Source organism: Ornithorhynchus anatinus, chromosome 1 (assembly GCF_004115215.2).
Source record: "Ornithorhynchus anatinus isolate Pmale09 chromosome 1, mOrnAna1.pri.v4, whole genome shotgun sequence".
Classification (NCBI taxonomy): domain Eukaryota; kingdom Metazoa; phylum Chordata; class Mammalia; order Monotremata; family Ornithorhynchidae; genus Ornithorhynchus; species Ornithorhynchus anatinus.
In genome coordinates this window covers 47,030,875-47,046,125 of record NC_041728.1, presented here as the reverse complement: position 1 = coordinate 47,046,125, position 15,251 = coordinate 47,030,875, and the positions used below count along the sequence as shown (strand labels likewise).

Below are 15,251 nucleotides of genomic sequence, written 5' to 3'. Positions count from 1 at the left end.
TTTACAAACAAATACCGTCATTATTATAGTGTTCTGCACACAGTAAGTGCTCAATAAATACAACTGAATGAATGACAGTACAAAATAACAATAAACAAGTGCAGTCCTTGCCCACAAATCTTTCCCCAGGCCCCCACTTTCATCTTTGTTATCATCATCAACTGAGGTCGCAGAAGGCCCGGCGCTGGAGCAGACAGAAGGGAATAAATACAGCCTCTTGCCCTCAAAGAGCTTGCAATTAATTTCATTTATTATTATTTTTATTAATTATAGTAATAATAACTGTAATAATAATAATAATGCTATCAAGGGGATGGACACCTCATTAACAAAATAAATAGGGTAATAAAAATATATACAAATGAGCACAGGCATTGCATCTCCACTGTAGAGATGAGGTAACAGGCACAGAGAAGATAAAGTGATTTGCCCAAGGTTTCACGGTAGGCACGAGGTAGAACAGGGATTAGAAAATTTTTATTCATTCATTAAATTAATAAAATATTTATCTTACTAATGAAGTGTATATGTCTATAATTCTAGTTATTGATATTGATGCTATCAATGCCCGTCTATGTTTTCTTTTGTTTTGTTATCTGTCCCCCACCCCTTCTAGACTGTGAGCCCGCTGTTGGGTAGGGATGGTCTCTCTCTCTTGCCGAAGTGTACTTTCCAAGCACTTAGTCCAGTGCTCTGCGCACAGTACATGCTCAATCGATACAATTGAATGAACACAGGTCCTCCGACTCCCAGGCCTCTGTCCCACTAGGCACACCACTCCACTACTGTGACAGAATGTGGTTTGAAAAAATGGAGATACAAATTAGAAAAATGAAAGGAATTAAGGAATTAAATAATGAACAGATGAGCACGATAGGAGAAGAGGTAGAAGCTAATCAGGGAATGCCTCCTGGCGGAGGTGACTTTTCAGGAGGCTTTCCTGGAGGAATGGGTGTGGAGTGATGGAGAGATGCCATCTAGACTATAAGCTCTTTATGAGTGAGGAATGGGTCTGCTAATTAATAATGATTATGGTATTTAAAGGCTTATTTTGTACTAAGCACTGTGTGCCAAGGGCTGAATCTGTTGTACTCTCCCAAGTGCTCTGTGATAATGATGGCATTTATTAAGTCCTACCACGTGCCAGGCACTGCACTAAGCGCTGGGGTGGGTGCAAGCAAATCAAGTTTGACTTGGTCTCCATCCCACGTGGAGTTCACAGTCTCAAATCCCCATTTTCCAGATGAGGGAACTGAGGCCCAGAGAAGTGTAGTGGTTGGCCCAAGGTCATACAGCAGACAAGAGAAGCAGCGTGGCTTAGTGGAAAAAGCCCAGGCTTGGGAGTCAGAGGTCGTGAGTTCTAATCCTGTCTCTGCCACATGTTAGCTGTGTGACTCTGGGCAAGTCCCTTCACTTCTCTGTGCCTCAGTTACCCCATCTGCAAAATGAGGATAAAGACTGAGAGCCCCCTATGGGACAACCTGATAACCTTGCATCTATCCCAGCACTTAGAACAGTGCTTGGCACATAGCCCTTAATAGATACCATCATCATTATTATGATTATTAAGTGGCGGAGTCGGGGTTAGAACCTATGACCTATTGAATCCTAGGCCCGTGCTCTCTCCTCTACCCTAAGAACAGTGTGCTGCACATAGTAAGCGCTCAATAAAGACCACTGATGGATTGATCGACTCTGGAAAGGGCGTGAGCTGCCGTTCGGAGGCAGGGGAATGGCGAGCAAGGTTCATCGGAGGAGCCTCGCCTCAAGGAAGTGATGATCCTGAAGGGCTGGATTGGAAGTGGGGAGCAGATTGTCAAGGCGGAGGCAGCTGGTAGGAAGTTGTGAAGATGCTAATTAATTTTTGCTTTATCCGAAGAAAAATGGATAGCCACAGGAGTAATTATTTGATTTTCACCCGGCTCCACCTCTTTTCCTCCCTGCCGTATGGCTGCTTGCTCCCCTTCTCTAGCAGCATGGTCTAGTGGGTAATAATAATGTTGGCATTTGTTAAGTGCTTACTATGTGCCAAGCACTGTTCTAAGCACTGGGGTAGATACAAGGTCATCAGGTTGTCCCACGTGGGGCTCACAGCCTTCATCCCCATTTTACAGATGAGGTAACTGAGGCCCAGAGAAGTGAAGTGACTCGCCCAAAGTCACACAGCAGACAGGCGGCAGAGCCGGGATTTGAACCCATGACCTCTGACTCCTAAGCCCGGGCTCTTGCCACTAAGCCACGGTGCTTCTCTTAAGAGTAGTTTCTTAGTGGGTGGAGCCCGGACCTGGGAGTCAGAAAGTCATGGGTTCTAATCCTGCCTCTGCCACTTGTCTGCTGCTTAGTACAGTGCTCTGCACAAAGTCAGCACTCAATAAATAAGACTGAATGAATGAATGCTGCTGTGACCTTGGGCAAGTCACTTCACTTCTCTGGGCCTCTGTGACCTCCCTGTAAAATGGGGATGAAGACTGGGTCCTTCATGGGAAAACCTGATGACCTTGTGTTTACTCCAGCACTTAGGACAATGCATGGCACGTAGTAAGCACTTAATTAATATCATGATGATAATAATAATAATAAAGACTAGGCACATGTCCAAGTCCCCACCAACGGTCTGGAGCAAGACCCCCGCCCCACCCCCTCCTCATGTCCCTATTATTATTATTGTTATGGTATTTGTTAAGTACTTACTACGTGTTCTAAGCACTGGGATAGATAAAAGGTAATCAGGTTGTCCCATGTGGGGCTCGCAGTCTTCATCTTCCAGGAGGCCTTCCCAGACTGAGCCCCCCCCTTTTCCTCTGCTCCTCCCCCCCATCCACCCAACTCCCTCCCTCTGCTCTACCCCCTTCCCCGCCCCAGAGCACTTGTGTATATTTGTACATATTTATCATTCTATTTATTTTATTAATGATGTGTATATAGCTATAATTCTATTTCTCTATTTTTGATGCTGTTGATGCCTGTCTACTTGTTTTGTTTTGTTGTCTGTCTCCCCCTTCTAGACTGTGAGCCCGTTGAGAAGCAGCATGGCTCAGTGGAAAGAGCATGGGCTTTGGAGTCAGGGTTCATGAGTTCGAATCCCAGCTCTGCCACTTGGCAGCTGTGTGACTGTGGGCAAGTCACTTAACTTCTCTGTGCCTCAGTTCCCTCATCTGTAAAATGGGGATTAAGACTGTGAGCCCCACGTGGGACAACCTGATTCCCCTGTGTCTACCCCAGCGCTTAGAACAGTGCTCAGCACATAGTAAGCGCTTAACAAATACCAACATTATTATTGTTGGGTAGGGATTGTCTCTACCTGTTGCCGAATTGTCCTTTCTAAGTGGTTAGTATAGTACTTTGCACACAGTAAGCGCTCAATAAATATGATTGGATAAATGAATGAATCCCCCCTTTATAGATGAGGGAACTGAGGCCCAGAGAAGTGAAGAGACTTGCCCAAGATCACAGCAGCAGCAAGAGGCGGAGGGGGGATTAGAACTCACGTCCTCCCACGCCCGTGCTCTTGCCAATAGTGCTCGTACCCCCAGCAGCGGTCCAGTGCAAGGCCCCACCCCCTGCCCTCTGCCCTCTGCCCTCCATCCCTGAGGCGGGCCCTCCGCCAGGCCCTGGGCACTGAACCTCGTGTCCAAGAGTCCCCCCTTGGCCGAGCCGGGGGAGAAGAGGGGGAAGACTTCCAGTGAGGAAGTCCCCAGGAGCCCCCAGACCTCCAAGAGAGCTCGGGGCAGGGATGGCAGCAGGACGGGTGAGTAGGGCAACCATGGGACCTTGTGGGCTGGGTCCCCAGGGTGTCCTGGGGAGGGGAAAGGGGCTTTCGGAAGGGTCGGGGTTGGGATTAGAGGGCTCAGCTCTGGTTCTGGGAGAGTCTCCCTCTATAACGCTTTGGTTCTAAGTTCTGGAGCAAGAAATTAGGGGAGCTCCATCCCTATGACAGGATTCTCCGGAGAGACGTTCCCCACCCTCTGCACCGTGGGGATGTGGGTTGGGGGCAGTCAGAGGCAGGGTGGCCTAGTGGGAAGAGCCCAGGCCTGGGAGTCAGAGGACCTGCGTTTTGCTGGGTGACCTTGGTCAAGTCACTCAACTGCTTGGTGCCTCATTTTCCTCATCTGTAAAATGAGGATTCAATATCTATTCTCCCTCCCACTTGGACAGTGAGCCTCACATGGGGCTTGATTTTCTTGTATCTACCCTAGCGCTTAATACAGTGCTTGGCATATAGTAAGCACTCATTCTATTACATCTATTATTACTATTATTAATAATAATAATAATAATTAATTTGGTGGAACATTGCAGATGGTGGGGCGGTGGGCTGAGCCTGCCGTTGTGGGCAGGGAATATATATGTTACATCATACTTTCCCAAGCGTTTAGTGCAGTGCTCTGCACCCAGCAGGAGTTTGAGAAATGTGATTAACTGATTGCCGGACTGGCATGGAAGTCAGACGTTAGGAAGGACTTCCTAACAATCAGAGGTGGAAAATGGAGGAATCAGGGAGACAGAAATGGGGAAGGAATCTAGAAAGGAGGCTTAAGGCAAGGTGGAGCCCATCCAGGCTCCACCTGACCCATCCATTCCCAGCCTCCTCACCTTCTTCCATTTGAGAGACGAGCTACTATTCCATAAGCCACAGAATGAAAAGCCAGTTAGCCAAAGGACCGGCAGCAAGAGGGGAGGCTGAAAATGAGGGCCTTGGTGGGGATACCTTTCCTCCCTCCCCTCACCCCCATTCCTGACGTTTCTGGGATGTCCAGTTCTCCAGGGAGGTGGGGGAGAAAGCGGGATGCCCCTGGGATCATCCACCATTTCCTTCCTTCAGCTCTACTCTCAAGGAGGAGAGAGAGAGAGGAGAGGGTGGTAGGAAGGACCATCAGCAGAGTAGAGAATCAACCTGGTCTAATGGCTAGAACACAGGCCTGGGAGTCAGAAGGACCTCAGTTCTAATCCCGACTCCGTCGCTTGGCTGCTATGTGATCTTGGGCCAGTCACTTCTCTGAGCCTCAGTGACCTTATCTGTAAAATGGGAATCAAGACTGAGAGTCCCATGGGGGATAGAGACTGTGTCCAACCTGATTAGCTCGAACCTACCCCGGCACTTAGAACAGTGTTTGACCCATAGCAAGGGCTTAACAAATACCATTATTATTATTAGAGATGGAGAGGGAGGGAAGAGTGGCACAAGGAATGTGACAGCTGGCCACCCGGGCTCTTTCACCCCCTCACCCTCAGAGAGCCGAGAAGATGACACAGGAAGCTGTGGTGCTTGGCTATCAACTTTCATCAGATCAAAGATTGCAAATCCCTTCCTCACCCCCACGGGAGGACTAGCAACACCCCTCCCCCCAACCTGCACACTCCAAACCGTTGTTCCAGGAGGTCGCCGCCCCCCTCTCCAGCTGCTGATCTGGTCTGCCCGGGGAGCCCTTAGGTGCACACTGAGCAGAGAGTCACGGCCCCTGACACCTCCAGGGCCTTCACCTCCTCCACGTCCAGCCGGTGGTCAAAGCTCCAGAACTCCCGGTGGTCTACGAAGACCTACGTGAGCAGAAGCAGAGGGGAGAGGCAGGTGAGGGACTGGGAAGGCCGGAAGCCTAGGTCCTCTCGGCCAGATGCTGGAGGGGAGCTGGAACCAGCCAGCCGAAAAGGCATCCGACTGGGTTTGGGTCAGTGCAATTCCAGGCTTCCCCAAGATGGGAGGGGGGTTGTGCCTGTCCTGGGTGGTCCTGGGGAGAAGTGGAGGGAGGGGGTCACTCTTGACTCCATGAGGTGGGACCTATTGGCCTGAGCCAGGGTTATTCATTCATTCAACCATATTTATTAAGTGCTTACTATGTGCAGAGCGCTGTCCTAAACACTTAATAAACAGACACATTCCCTGCCCACAATGAGCTCTTAGTCTAGAGGGGGAGATGGACATTAATATACATAAATAAATAAGTAAATAAAATAATTAATTCATAAGTGCTGTGGAGCTGGGCTGGATGAATGAATGAAGGGAGCAAGTCAGGGCGACACAAAGGGAATGGGAGGAGAGGAGAGGAGGGCACAGTCAGGGAAGGCTTCTTGGAGGAGACGTACCTTCGTTAAGGCTTTGAAGCGGGGAGAGCGACCGAAGAGTTCACCCAGGTCAGAGGGGGTGGGACCCTCCCCAGACCCAGAGGAAAGGCGTCGTTTGCTGTGCCTCCCCCTTTCTTCCCTCCCCGCCCCCCCATCCTGTTACCTTGAAGCAATTTTCCTCCACTTTTATGCTCAGGTGGAAGGGTTGGCCCCCCTGGAAGGGCAGGCAAGGGGTCCGGATCTCATGCAGCCACCGGCCCCTCACCTGACTGTTCATGACCACGGTGTGCTGGGCATCGAGTCGCGGGTTGAAGTGGAAGGCGATGTCAGCATTGGGGTTGTCTCCACACAGCAGGTCCAGCCTGAACCTGGATAGGCAGGGTGGGAGGATTAACTGGCATCTCCCTCAGCACTTAGAACAATGCCTGATGCCTAGTCAACGCTTAACAAATAGGATTCCAAAAAAAAAAAAATATCGGAAGAGACCTGCGGGCCTCACTTCTTCACCCTTGAAATGGTACTTGTTAAGCACTTACTATGTTCCAGGCATTATACTAAGTGATGAGGTAGATGCAGGCTAAAAAGGTTGGACACAGTCCCTGTCTCACAAGGGGCTCACAATCTTAGTCCCCATTTTACAGATGAGGTAACTGAGGCCCAGAGAAGTGAAGCCACTTGCCAGAGGTCACCCAGCAGACAAGTGGCAGGGCTGGGATTAGAACCCAGGTCCTTCTGACTCCCGGACCCGGGCTCTTTCCTAGCCAAGCTAAGCTCCTTTAGCTTTCCCAGGTGCTAATCGGCCTCCCTCCTCTCCTCTTCCTGTGCCTCCCTCCCAGCCCCCACCCTTGGGACATTACCAGCCATTAGTGCAGGATGGGATCCCCTGTATCGTCAGAACCATCCCCCGGGACAGGCCTCCCGGGAAGTAAGATCTGTAGGGGACACACTGGATGGGAGAGAGTGAAAAAGGAAGACAGGCACTGTTACCTCATAATTCCGGAGGTCACCCGATGTCACCTGAGTTCTCTACTTCTTCGCAGGGGGTGTCCAGGTGGAAATGGATTCCCTCTCCCTTCCCAGAATCCCCTCCCCTCCATCCCAAAGCTGAACCGAGGAAGGCAGGAGTCTGGGGACGCTTCTTTGCTTCAGGTTTACCCGGGGAGAGGAAGGTGGAGAGGGGAAAAGTGAGTGCTGGAGAGTAGGGATGGGTGAGCCCTCGGAGAGGAGAGGGAGGAAAGAGGGGGCGGCGTGGGGGTGGAGGAGAAGGATCACTCCCCGGACACCACTTACCAAGGTAATGACTGTTGCTGTCACCGCTGTTCCAAGTGCCCTGAGCAGAGAGAACCCCAATGATGCCTTATATAATGATGACGGTATTTGCTAAGCACTATGTGCCAGGCACTGTACTTATATGGAACTTGAGTTGCGAGGAGGAATTTCAGAGGCCAATCGAGACTGATCTCCCCTACCCACCCCCTCAAGTACCCCCCAACACCTCCCTCTGGCCTCTGCCTTCCCCCTTTTACTTCCTTTCCTCTTCTCCCACTCCCTTCTGCATCACCCTGACTTGCTCCCTTTCTTCGTTCCCCCTCCCAGCCCCATACCACGTATGTCCCTATCTGTCATTTTATGTCTTTATTTTAATGTCCGTCTCCTCCTCTAGACTGTAAGTTTATTGTGGGCAGGGAATGTGTCTGTTACACTGTTCTATTGTACTCCCCCAAGCGCTTAGTACAGGGCTCTTCACCCAGGAAGTGCTCAGTAAACACGATGCGCTCCCTCATTCTTCCTGATGCTGGGCAAAGCCCAGGGCACAAGGTTAAGTGACTTCATTCATTCAATCGTATTTATTGAGCGCTTACTGTGTGCAGAGCACTGTACTAAGCACTTGGAATCTACAATTCGGCAACAGATGGAGACAATCCCTGCCCGACAACGGGCTCACAGCCTAAAAAGGGAAGACAGATAGCAAAACAAGTAGGCAACCTCAAGTCCATATTTCACTCTGCTGCCTGATCCATTTTTCTAAAAAAAAAAAAATCATTTTTCATGTCTTCACTCCCCCAAAATCTCCAGTGGTTGCCCAACCATCAGTTATTTATTGAACACTGAACTAAGCACTTGGGAAAGTAAAATGCAGTAGAGTACAATGCAGAGAAGCAGCATGGTGTGGAGGATAAAGCACGGGTCTAGGAGTCAGAAGGTCATGAGTTCTAATCCCGGCTCTGCTGCTTGTCTGCTGTTTGACCTTGGACAAGTCCCTTCACTCTTATGTGCCTCAGTTGCCTTATCTGTAAATTGGGGATTGACAATGTGAGCCCCACATGGGACAGGGTCTGGGTCCAACTTGTTTTGCTCGTATACACCCCAGTGCTCAGGACAGTGCCTGGCACATAGTAAGTGCCTAACCAATGCCATCGTTATTATTAATAGAGTTGGCAGACGTGATTCCTGCTCACAGGAGCTTACATTCTATAGGGAGAGGAAAATCAATTATAGAGAAGGGAAATGGCAGATTTTACATAAGTGCTTTAGAGATGGGGGTGGATATCAAGTGAGTAGGGGGTTCAGGTCAAAGGGCACAGGGCGAAGAGGGGAAATAAGGGTTTAGTCAGGAAAGGCCTCTTGGAGGAGATGTGATTTTAGCAGGGCTTTAAAACTGATGAGAGTGGTGGTCTTTCAGATATGAAGGAGGAGCGTGTTGCAGGCCAGAGGCAGGAAGTGGGCAAGGGGAGGGTGGTGAGATAGACGACAACGAGGTACGGTGAGTAGGTTGGTGATGGAGGAGCAAAATGTGCAGGCTGGGATGAAGTAGGGAATCAAAGAGGAACGGTAATGATTGTAACATTTGTTAAGGACTTAGTATGTGCAAAGCCCCATATAAAGTGCTGGGGTAATAATAATAACTGTGGCAAGTACCAGGCACTGTACTAAATGCTGCGGTGGGTAAAGGCAAATTGTGTGGACACAATCCCTCTCCCACCAGGAACTCACAGTCTCCATCCCCATTTTACAGAAGAGCTAACTGAGGCACAGAGAAAAGGTGACTTGCCCAAGGCCACGCAGTAGACCAGTGGCAGAGATGGGATTAGAACTCATGACTGTCTGACTCCCAGACCCATGCTCTATCCACTCCAACCAACTACCAAGGTAACTGGATCCCACCTGGAGCTCACAGTCTAAGTAGGAGGGAGAAGGGTTATTGAATCCCCATTTTCTAGATGAGGGAACTGAGGTACAGAGAGGTAAAATGACTGGCCCAAAGTCACACGGCAGACAAATGGTGGAGCTGGGATTAGAACTCAGGCCCTCTGACTCCCAAGCGGGTGCTTTTTCCACTAAACCACCCTGCTTCCATCTCGGCACTTTTAAAGCCCTTCGGAAATCACATCTCCTCCAAGAGGCCTTCCTTGACTACAGTCCTTGGTTGTCGTATTATACTCTTCCAAGCGGCTAGTACAGTACTTTGCACACAGTAAGCGCTCAATTCATGCAGTTGAGTGAATGAATATCGCCTGTTCTCTCTCCCTTCTGTCAGTCAGGAGGGGGTGATCTGATCGTGTGCCTTAAAGCCGACGGTCAGGAGTTTCCGTCAGATGGGGAGATGGATGGGTAATCCCTGGAGGTTTTTGAGGAATGGCAAATCATGGACTAAATGTCGTTTTCCAAAAATGATCCGGGCAGCAGAATGAAGTATGGACTGGACATTATATTAAAGTCCGTCTCTCCCGCTAGACTGTGGCTTGATGCTGTGAGGGAACGTGTCCGTTATATTGTTCTGTGGTACTCTCCCAAGTGCTTAATACAGTGCTCTGCACATAGTAAGTGCTCAGTAAATACAGTTGACTGCTTGGAGAGGGAAGAAAGGCAGGGAGGTCAGCAAGGAAGCTGATGCAGCAGTCAAGGTGGGCTTGATTAAGTGCTGACATTGCCAGACAACAACCAATCAATAAACAGAAGCTCCTCCCAGCCTCTTGTCTGCTGTGTGACCCTGGGCAAGTCATTTAACTTCTCTGTGCCTTAGTTCCCTCATCTGTAAAATGGTCGTTAGACAGTGGAGAACCCTGTGGGACATGAACTGTGCTCAACCTGATTAGCTTGTATCTACCCCAGCACTAAGAAGAGTGCTTGACACACAGTGGCCGTTTAACAAATGTCCTTTAACAAAGTGACTGTTTATCAAATTATTATTATTATTATTTAAGGCACTCTCCCTCCTCCCTAGCCTCTCTACTCGCCCACACCAACGGAGCCCACCCACTTCGTTTCTCCAGCACCAAACTTCGTAAGGTGACTCGATCTCCCCTCTCGCGCCATCAAGCCTCCCTCTGGCCTGGAACCCTCTTCCGCTTCATATCTGGCAGACCACCACTCTCTCCATCACCAAAATCACATCTCCAAGGAGTCCTCCCTAACTCCTCATTCCCTCACCCTATTTGCCCTCCCTTCTGCGTCACCTGTAGGCTTGGGAATGGATCCCTCGAGCAGTTTGATCCTCATCTCACTCCCACAGCTTTCTCTTCCACGTCCTTATACTCAATCTCGTCCCCATATCTGTAATCTATTTGAATGTCTGTTTCTTCCACTAGACTGGAAGCTTGCTGAGGGCAGGGAATCATGTTGGGAGGGTTTTGAAGTCCAAAGGGCATAAAGAGTCTGAAGGAGAAGGGCAGGCCTGAGACAACAAGGGGAAGGAGCTGTAGTCACTTAACTTCTCTGCGCCTCAGTTACCTCATCTGTAAAATGGGGATTAAGACTGTGAGCCCCATGTGGGACAACCTGATTCCCCTGTGTCTACCCCAGCACTTAGAACAGTGCTCTGCACATAGTAAGCGCTTAACAAATACCAACATCATTATTATTATTACTTAGACTATGAGACCCAGGTGGGACCGGGAATGTGTCCAACATGATTAACTTGATTCTACTCCACTGATTAGAAAAGTGGAGATGTTACCCCTCTTGTAGGGATAGCTTCAGGAAGCTCATGAAAAAAGGGCTCCCTCCCCCTTCCATAATTTCCCAAGTGTATGCGTCTCCCTGGTCCTCAGAGCTTCTCTTTCAGCCCCTACTATAGAAGGACTCCAAGATCTGAGATATCAACATTGTTTAACAGTTTCTTAGCTAGGTAACAGTGAAAATTCTGGTTCAAATCCCATTAATCTTGCTAATGCTTTGCTTTCAGGCCCCTCTGAACTTCTCTGTAGGCATTCTATACCAGAGTTCTCAGTCTTCTGGTGTTTTTCCCTCTTCTCTCAAGGCATCCCAGTTTCCAAATTTGCCCTCTGAGTCCTTCAAAAGCAGGCTTTTTTAGCATTCTTTTTACCCTTCAGGGGCAGGAACCTCACTCCTCTACAGTCTTAACTCTGGATTCTGAACCTCCAGGCTATCCTAACCCTCACCCAGGATCGGTTCTGATTTCCCCTCTCTCTTCCCCCAGCCCCCTGCCCCGCTCACCACCCCCCACATCTTCTGTCAATTCAGGGTCTCAACACCCTGTGTTTCTGTGTGCTTTCTCTGTGTTCTGTTTTCCCAAGCACACACTCCCTCTCACCTCAAAATTGTCTAGGGCTTCCCTCTCCAAGTACCCAGCCTCACCCTATTTCCTCCCGAATCCTTCACTCTAATTGACTCAGCTAAATGAATAGGAAAAGATACTGCTTCAAGTATACCTTGGGCAGGGCATTTAACTTCTTCATGTCTCAGTTCCCTAATCAGCAAAATGGGGATTCAATATCAATAAACTGTGAGTCCCACGTGGAGACTGTTACAATAATAATGATGGCATTTGTTAAGCACTTACTATAAGCCAAGCACTATTCTAAGTGTTGGGTTGCTGTATCTATTCCAGTGTTTATTATAGTGCCACATGTGCTTAGGTGCTTAACACTATTATTATTATCATTATTATTGTTATTATTATTAAGCATAAGGGGCAGTGGAGATGTCCTCTATAAACATATTTTTTTTTCCACTTTTAAATTTTGCTGAGAAAAGATGATCAAGCAGCATGGTGTAGTGGATAGAGCATGGACCTGGGAGTCGGAAGGTCATGGGCTCTAATCGTAGGTCCTCCACTTGTCTGATTTGTGGCCTTGGACAAGTCACTTCACTTCCCTGCATCTCAGTTACTTCATGTGAAAAATGGCAATTAAGACTGTGAGCCCCATGTGGGCAGGGACTATATCCAACCTGATTTGCCTGTATCCTGCTTAGTACAGTACCTGATTAGCTTGTATCTAATAGCATATGCTCAAAAAATACCTTTGATTGATCGATTGAAACAACTCTCTTTCCTTATATTTTCTGATAAACCTGACATTTCCCAGCTCTGCTAAAAAATGTGATATTTGTTAAATGCTTACTATAGGTCAGTGTAGTCCTACACTGTGTACAGTGTATTATAGGTCAGTGAAGGACACCTGAATTTTATTTGGTGCTTTTGCTGCTCTTTATTTCTCTTGCATTTCTTTTGCAAAAAAATAGAAAAGACTCCCCTGATCAATAGTATTTGAGTATGGTATATGAAATTACCTCATAGTACCTGGCAAATAGTAAGTGCTCAACAAATACCATAATAAGCAGCGAGGCTCAGTGGAAAGAGCCCGGGCTTAGTAGTCAGAGGTCTTGGGTTCAAATTCTGGATCTGCCACTTGGCAGCTATGTGACTGTGGACAAGTCACTTCACTTCTCTGTGCCTCAGTTACCTCATTTGTAAAATGGGGATTAACTGTGAGCCTCACGTGGGTCAACCTGATTACCTTCCATCTACCCCAGTGCTTAGAACAGTCCTCTGCACATAGTAAGCGCTTAGCAAATGCCAACATTATTATTATTGTTATAGCAGCTATGAGCTAAAAAAAAAAGAGAATTCAACCAGTAGACTTGTGAGCTGAAAAAGGGAATTCAGTAGCTTAGATTCATGACAACATCAGTATACTCAATAATCCATGATATACAATGTATGTAATGCACTGAAAACAATATTTCCATTATTGTATTTCCAGATTTACTTCCTCCCTTAAAGGCAGGCAATCTAATTATAAATATCTGGGGAGTACATTACCCCATGTCTAAGAAGAATCAGGAAAATAAAAATAAAATAAGAAAGGACTATTGAGAACTATAAATATAAATAATGTCAAATTTAGCAATGCACCTTCCTGATAGAAATGTAACCTCAAAAACAAAAAGTTGAAAACGTGTTCTAATCATCCTGAAGGGTTCATGGTAAAAGTGACCCCAAGTAAATAAATTAGCTCTTCATATTGTGTAAATCTTGCAATTGCTATTTTAGGATGTTAGGGCAGCTCTATACTAGCATAATGAAAATGGAAAAAGAGCTACCTTTTTTTCCTAAAATAGGTAATTAAAGCAAATTTGTATTTTTGTTTGCTTATTTGTTTTTGCTTCAAGTAATCTCCTCTCTACTTCTCCAAAACACTTGCTTCAATAGATATTATCTAAGTAGTCTAAAGTGAATATACCTTCCAAAATGTCTAATTCACCTTAAGAAAAAAAAATCAAGCTCAGGATATTTTCCTGCTGACATATATTAAATGGATACTGAAGAGCATTCTCAATTTAGTTCCTAACAGAGAAATGTCACCATCATGAAAACAGAAGTATCTATTGCAGTAGGCACCTCTCCAGGGTTTAATATGTGGTAGGTCTTTCCAGGAATTCATTCTGGAACCTCTGGGCTTGGCAGTTCATGGCCTCTGGCAACTTTAGACTTGGCAGTTCAATAATGTAAGTGAAAATAAAATCTATTTTTCAATTTGTAAATACCTTAGATACCATACACATCCAGTACTCAGTAGTATTGTTCTTCTAGGTTGCTCTTTCAAATCAATGTGCTGTAAGGGAATATGCCACAAGATTCTTGTTGTAGGTAATAATAGCAACAATACTGCCTCCAGCCAAAATCATTATACATTCAAATCTTAAAATTGCAGAACTGCTGGAACCCCCACACCCATTTCATTATCATCTTCCTGATCATATCACCTTATCAGCACCTTTAGCTTTCATTTGTCTATTTATCAAATGACTTCTGTTATGATCATATGAATCAATGCTTCATACCTATCTTAAAATTGTGCCTTTTTTCCTTCTGTTGTGTGTTATCAAGTTCCTAGAACACTGTTCTGTACCCAGTAAATGTATACCTGTGTATACCTCTGTATTGCGTCCATCTGCATAAATATTCTGGGTTAGAGCATTGTATAAGCATGTAATAGTGAACATACAGAAAAGCAACAAGTAGCAACAAGATGAGCACTACTCACCTTTTTGTGTTTGCATTTGTCTTTGACTAACCTGTTGTTTCCCTAGCTTAGCCCAAAAAGAAAGTCTTTGGGGCAGCAAGGAACACCTACACCATGCTTCCTGGCTAACATAGAGGAGCAGTGTGGCTCAGTGGTAAAAGCACGGGCTTGGGAGTCAGAGGTCATGGGTTTGAATCCTAGCTCTGCCACTTGTCAGCTGTGTGACTGGGCAAGTCACAACTTCTCTGTGCCTCAGTTACCTCATCTGTAAAATGGGGATTAAGACTGTGAGCCTCACGTGGGACAACCTGATTACGCTCTGTCTACCCCAGCGCTTAGAACAGTGCTCTGCACATAGTAAGCACTTAACAAATACCAACATTATTATATTATTATTTCTCCACATCTGAAATGTCCCTGGGATGCTGGCTAGATGTAGAGTAAATAATTCAGCACTGGGATTCATTGGACAGCCTAAAAATGGAAAGCTTGAGGATACTGGGTGAACCTTGCTTGGAGAGAATGTTCTTCCTCAGAGTGGTGACTTGGGGAAGGTAACCACCAGTTGTCTGTTGTGTGACTTTGGGCAAGTCACTTAACTTCTCTGTGTCTCAGTTACCTCATCTGTAAAATGGGGACTGACACTGTGAGCCCCATGTGGGACAATAATGTTGGTGTTTGTTAAGCGCTTACTATGTGCAGAGCACTGTTCTAAGCGCTGGGGTAGATACAGGGTAATCAGGTTGTCCCACGTGAGGCTCACAACCTTAACTAATCTGATTATCTTGTATCTATCCCAGTGCTTAAAACAGTGCTTGACACATAGCAAGCACTTAACAAATACCAAATTATTATTATGCAGTTGGACAATTGTAGTTCTTGCAAATTTCCCCAGGGATTGAAAAAAGATTTGTGTTAAAC

At 46.8% G+C, this 15,251-nt stretch overlaps 1 protein-coding gene across 3 annotated transcripts in view; it reads right to left on the bottom strand.

Moving 5' to 3' along the window:
* Positions 1-5,295: 5,295 nt before the first annotated feature.
* LOC114815057 (galectin-7-like) overlaps positions 5,296-15,251 on the bottom strand; it is a 57,675-nt gene continuing 47,719 nt past the window's right edge. The window contains exons 2-5 of one of the 3 annotated variants that reach the window (XR_005659976.1): positions 13,852-13,919; positions 7,351-7,390; positions 6,224-6,428; positions 5,296-5,538 (exon numbers count right to left, since the gene is read on the bottom strand). Coding sequence is in view for 1 of the 3 variants with exons in the window: in XM_039911950.1 (XP_039767884.1) it covers positions 5,428-5,538; positions 6,224-6,428; positions 6,918-6,961 (360 nt within the window). In the remaining 2 variants the exon portion in view is untranslated. Of the gene's footprint in view, positions 5,539-6,223; positions 6,429-6,917; positions 6,992-7,350; positions 7,391-13,851; positions 13,920-15,251 lie in introns of those variants that run through there. The other 2 variants (XR_005659977.1, XM_039911950.1) reach the window with 2 other exon arrangements.